Source organism: Alexandromys fortis, unplaced genomic scaffold (genome assembly GCF_014885135.2).
Source record: "Alexandromys fortis isolate MF-2015 unplaced genomic scaffold, M_Fortis_MF-2015_v1.1 scaffold_242, whole genome shotgun sequence".
NCBI lineage: Eukaryota > Metazoa > Chordata > Mammalia > Rodentia > Cricetidae > Alexandromys > Alexandromys fortis.
Window position 1 is genome coordinate 1,246,818 of NW_026068123.1, and position 5,713 is coordinate 1,252,530.

At 45.6% G+C, this 5,713-nt stretch overlaps 1 protein-coding gene across 5 annotated transcripts in view; it reads left to right on the forward strand.

Moving 5' to 3' along the window:
- Dnmt1 (DNA methyltransferase 1) overlaps nt 1-5,713 on the forward strand; it is a 53,183-nt gene that overhangs the window by 22,505 nt on the left and 24,965 nt on the right. For 4 of the 5 annotated variants that reach the window (XM_050125460.1, XM_050125457.1, XM_050125458.1 and 1 more), the window contains exons 9-12: nt 293-330; nt 3,114-3,199; nt 5,196-5,238; nt 5,544-5,622. In XM_050125460.1, coding sequence (XP_049981417.1) covers nt 293-330; nt 3,114-3,199; nt 5,196-5,238; nt 5,544-5,622 — 246 coding nt within the window. Of the gene's footprint in view, nt 1-292; nt 331-2,570; nt 2,774-3,113; nt 3,200-5,195; nt 5,239-5,543; nt 5,623-5,713 lie in introns of those variants that run through there. The other variant, XM_050125461.1, reaches the window with a different exon arrangement.

Here is a 5,713-nt window from a genome sequence, read left to right on the forward strand (position 1 = left end):
AAATAAATAAATAAATAAATAAATAAATAAATATTTGAAAAAAAAAAGAGTGGTCTGGACTCCAGGGAGAGCCTCCCTAAACAGTGGTCTTGGTAAGTGTTCATCTTACCAACTTCACTAACTGGAGTCCGCTAGGATTACTGCAGGTGTGTTAATTCCATAGCTTGGGGAATGGGCTTTTTTCATGGTGGTGGTGCCAGTGTCTCACTGTGTATGCTGTATATCTGGCTGACCGGAACTCAAGTTTGTAGACCAGACTAGTTTTTTTATTAACTCTTTTATTCTCTTTTAGGAACCTGACAGGAGACTCCGGCGTCAAACCAGAGAACTGTAAGTGCAGCTGGCATGCCTCTGCCCTTAATGATGCTCAGCTGTAGTATCACAGCTGCAAGTGAGGGGCTGGTGCTGAGCACTGTTGTATTTTGGTGGTCTGTGGAAAGTTCTGAGAAAAGCCAGAACAAGGTGTGCTGGAGAGATGACTCCGCCGTTAAGAACACTAACTACTCTTCTGGAGGGTCTGGGTTCTGTTCCTGATAACCACATGGAAGCTAACAACTGTCTTTAACTCCAGATTCCAGGGGATCAGACACCCTCTTCTGGCCTCAGATACATGTTGACAAAATACCCACATGCCTAATATATTAATAGCTGAAAACAGACCAAGGCACACACAGTGAGATGGCTCATCTGGCTAAGTACTTGTAATATGTCTGACAATTTTGAGTTCAATCCCTGGAACCCACACAATAGAAAGAGACCCACTCCTGAAAGTTGTCTTCTGACTTCCATATATGTGTCTACACTCGCATTATACAGATAACTAAAGTTAAATGAAGCTGGGCATAGTGGGACACATCTGTAATCTCATCTTGGGAGACTGGAAGCTAAGGCAGGAAGGTTGCCATGAATTCGAGGCCATCCTGAACTACAGAGTGAGACACTGTCTCAAAAAAAAAAAAAGAAAAAGGGCTGGAGAGATGGCTCAGTGGTTAAGAGCATTGCCTGCTCTTCCAAAGGTCCTGAGTTCAATTCCCAGCAACCACATGGTGGCTCACAACCATCTGTAATGAGGTCTGGCGCCCTCTTCTGGCTTGCAGGCATACATGTAGACAGAATATTATATACATAATAAATAAATAAATATAAAAAAAACTTAAAAAAAAAAAAGAAAAAAAGAAAAAAATTGGAGCATGTGGTACATGCNAAGAAAAAAAGAAAAAAATTGGAGCATGTGGTACATGCCTTTCATTCTAGCACTCAGAGACAGAAGTGGATCTCTGCAAGTTTCAGGTCAGCCAGAACTACATAGACTCCATGTCTCAACAACAAAAAGTCTGACTACCCTCACAAAAGTGACTAGTCGCCTTTGACCTTCTGACTCAGGTCTGGCCTCCCTGGTCACACTGAGTGGTTATATAAGTTAGCTTGTACTCAGAGTGCTGGCTGATAGTCCCAAAGCTCAGCAGCTTAGCAGCTTAAAGCTAAGCATTTATTGAGCTCACTGGAGGCTTGCTAGCTGGCTGCTGATCCTGGCGGGGACAGTGGGCTGACTTAACTGTCACCTTGAGCATATTATTGTGGTAGTGATAGGCACAGGTGGGTAGTGCTGGTCTTTTCCTATTTGTTCGTTGTGAATTTGTTGGGATGTTTTTAATAGATAGTCTCTCCTGTGTATCCCAGGCTGGCCCAGACTTGATCCTCCTGCCTCAGCATCTGGAATGCAGGGATTGCAAGCCGGTTCCACTAGATCCAAATAGAGGTGATCCTTTTTCTTTGACACGTGAAATGTAGCCAGAGGCCAACATAAGCAGCTTCCTCATTGCACCTGTTCATTCAGGCAGAAGCTCTTGATTGAGTCTAGGGGTCACTGGTAGGACTAACCTTAATGAGCCAACTTGCTCTGGGGTTCCCCTGCCACAGCCTTCTAAATGCTAAAACCATGGGTCGTACACAACCAGTGTTTACGTAGTGTATTGGGCAATTTGAACTCTAGTCCATATCTGAGCTATTTTCCCAACCTCAGAGATAGGGTTGGGTTTTTTTAAATTTTTCTGTTTTTTTTTTTAATTCAAATTTTAATTTATTGTGTTTATGAAATTTTTTATTCATTTTTATTGAGCTCTACATTTTTCTTTGCGCCCCTCCCTGTCTCTCCCCTCCCCTTCAACCCTCTCCCAAGGTCCCATGCTCCCAATTTACTCAGATCTTTTTTTTTTTTTAAGACTTATTTATTTATTATGTATACAACATATACCTTGATGTATGCCCGCAAGCCAGAGGAGGGCGCCAGACCTCAGTACAGATGGTTGTGAGCCACCACGTGGTTGCTGGGAATTGAACTCAGGACCTCTGGAAGAGCAGCAAGTGCTCTTAACCTCTGAGCCATCTCTCCAGCCCTACTCAGGAGATCTTGTCTTTTTCTACTACCCATGTAGATTAGATCTTGTTTTTGTTTTTAAAGCTTCTGTTAATACCCACTTGAGTGATGCAATATTGAAGTCCCAGGTCCAGAGGACAGCAAAATATCTGACCTGAGAGCGGGGTTGCTACAGTTGGACTCTGTGAGGCCAGCCTTTGTGCTTGCTGATGCTGACCACACTCCAAGTCCTTTCATCTCAGCAGTGTTCACAGGGCAGGTGCAGACAGTCCTTTCAGGCCCTGAGTGCCAGTGGAGCCCTACTGATGATTTCGTCTTAATCTAAAGAACTGAGGGGTGTGACTCATAGATCCAGGGCACTCATGCATGTATTCATGCTACAGGTTGCCTGCAGAGGTAAGAGGGCTGCTCTCCAGATTCAGTTCGTAGCTACCATGGTGGATTGCGGGGATCACTAAGATCAGGCTTATGTGTCAAATCCTTTATCTGTTTAGCCATCTTGTTGGTCCCAATTGAGTTCTTGCCATCAGTTCATGATGAACTAGGTTTGAGCTCCAGTTCTGCAAAAATATATAATATAAAGTCATATAAAGGATAAACAGGTGGAGGATAGGAAAGATTCCCCTCTTGTTGAACTCTGAGAGGTTGTCACTTAAGCCATCCCTGCTTGGATGGTGCCTAGAGTCGTGGTCACCAGTGTTCATGTGAGTTTTTCTTTTGTTGTTTTATGTGGCAGATCATCAAGGCGGAGATCAAGGGAGGAGCCGGACAGAGAAGCAAGACCAGGAACTCATGAGGAAATGGACGATGATGAAGATGAAAAGGAAGAGTCCTTATCTAACTTAAATGGGCTTTGTCTGTGTGCTCCTACTGGATTGGTAGAGATGCTGGGCAGGCTTCTGGGTGCAAAATCATCTATCTCACTTGTTACTCTGGACTTGCCTGGTCTCCCTTGGGTGTTGGTTGTCACTGCATGTCTGAGCCTGTTTGCCTGGACCAAGGTGCTTGTGAAGTCCGTTTCCGTGGAGACCTGGCCCACCTAGCGTTGAAGTTTTTTGAGTTTTTAGTTCAAGCCCTCTCCCTTAAGTCCTAAGTGCAATTCTTGACTCCCCCCAACTTGCTTACCTGAGAGCACCCTCACAACCTAAACAAGTCTGGGAAAATGGTGCACACTTGTAATCTTAGCATCAGAAGGGTAGAGACAGGAGTAGGAATTTCATCTCCTTAGCTAAAGATGAGGATCAAGGCCAGCCTAGGCTATTGGAGACTGTCTCAAAACGACAAAAATCTTCCATTCAAGGTTAAAGCATACAGTTGGAGGGTGGTGTAAGGATTCTCTGTAACACATATTGAGGTTGCTGTGTGAGCAGCCCAGTGTTTGCCTGGGTCCTCATGACTTCCACAATCTCCTCTAGTACATGTGTGTTACCTAGTACTCAGAATGCTGTTTACTTTACTATTACAGTATTGTTTAGGGAACATAGCAAGGACAGTCTGTGTGGGCTGAGGATAGTTTTCTGAGCCTCTTGCGCCTGCAATTGGTTGAATCTCCAAGACATGGAAGACTTGATAGCTCGAGGTACCAAGGCCTCTGATAGGGTACAACACTCAGTTTGTGGATTCCTGCTTTACGGAACTCTAGAGCAGTAGATGAGGTCACACACTCGTGTCTTGGGTCTCCACCTTAGGAGATGTCTGAGAACTGTCCCTGGTTTCCTCCACTGAGATTTAGAGTGGAGACTGAACCAGTGTGAGTTCTCAGTGCTGGTCTCATGTCACCCCAGGGTGTAGAAATGCCTTCCGTACCTCCCTTTCTTTGCCCACTGTCAGGGCTTGCCTCATGTCAAGGAGCTCTTGTTTATATTTTATTTTCTCTGTGTGTGGGTGCTTGTAGACATCAAGAGGACAGCTTGTAGGAATTGGTTTTGTGTCCACTGTATGGAACCCTGAGATTGTCGGGTTTATGTGCGAGTGCCAAGTCATCTTGTTGGCTGAGCTTTGTGATGGGTTCTCGCTATGAAACCAGAATGACTTCAAGCTTGCGTGTCCCTTGCCCAGAGTGCCTCACAGCTGCCCTGTAGAAAGGGAGGGCTGAGGTTAACACTCACCCTGATTAGTACATCAGTGAGGTGCACTCTACGTGCTCAGAAATTGCTAGACTGTGTCTAGATGTATACTTTCTGTTTTGCTTTTTGTTCTATTTTAAACAGTCTCACTATGTAGCCAAGGGTCACCTTGAACTCTTGGTTCGCCTATCCCCCACTGCAGCCCTCAGTGATGGGATCACAGGTCTGTGCCACCACTCCCAGCTCATGCTGAGCTGAGGGTGGAATCCAGGACATCTTGCATGCTTGGCAGGCACTTGACTCACTGAGTTTCAGACCCTGTTTGTTTTTGAGACAGAATCTCACTATGTAGTCCTAGCTGGCCTAGACTAACTCATGTGTTAACCAGGGTGGCTTCAAATTCAGAGATCACCTGTGTCTGCCTCCCAAGTGATATGATTAAAGGTGGATGCCGCTGCTCTCAGCTGTGGTTCTTCTGTTTCTGTTTTAAGGCAAGGTCCGTGTTGACTTGGGCATAAGGAGGCTCCTGCTTTTCCTCCAAGTGTTAGGTTACAGAGTTCTTTAGAAGGTTCTTTAGTGCCTGCTGATTTGCAGTATTGGGGAAATGGGGGACACAGTCTTAGCCTCTGGTCCCAGGAGAGAATGTCTCCTGATGTTCAGAACCAAGATGCTGACCCTGCACACTTGAGCTTGAAGTCACCCTGCTTAGCCTCTGAAATCATGTTTCCCCTCTCCTCCATTTTCTTACTGTCAGGATAAAAGAAGGCCCAGGCCCAGAAGTCAACCCAGAGATCTGTAAGTGTCAAAAGTGCTTGTGTCTTGCTGTCGTGTTAACTCCGAAAGGCTCTGTTAGGGAGAAGTACAGAACTGACCTGCTCATCTGTGTGGGGCTTAGCTCCATCACCTTGCTCATTAATCCGTGGGGGTCCCCTGGGCCATCTGCAGACCCTTCAAAGGAATTCTGCCTTGAGAGTCTTCATGACTTCTTGGTTTGGGCTTGGGAGTGTTTAACTGTGTCTCATGGGGGAGGTATTCATCTGTCATTTCCAGAATAGTTATGCTGGAGTTGGGTTGTCAAAGCTAATGTTCCTTGTTCACAGAGCCACCAAACGAAGACCCGAGGAAGCAGAATCAGAGCAGATAGCTTCAGAGTCTGAGGAAGGAGATGAAGAGGAAAGGGTAAGTAAGAAGAGCCTGGCTATTCTGTTTCTTAACTTTCTTAAAAGAAAGGGAGGGAGGGAGGGAGGGAGGGAGGGAGGGAGGGAGGGAG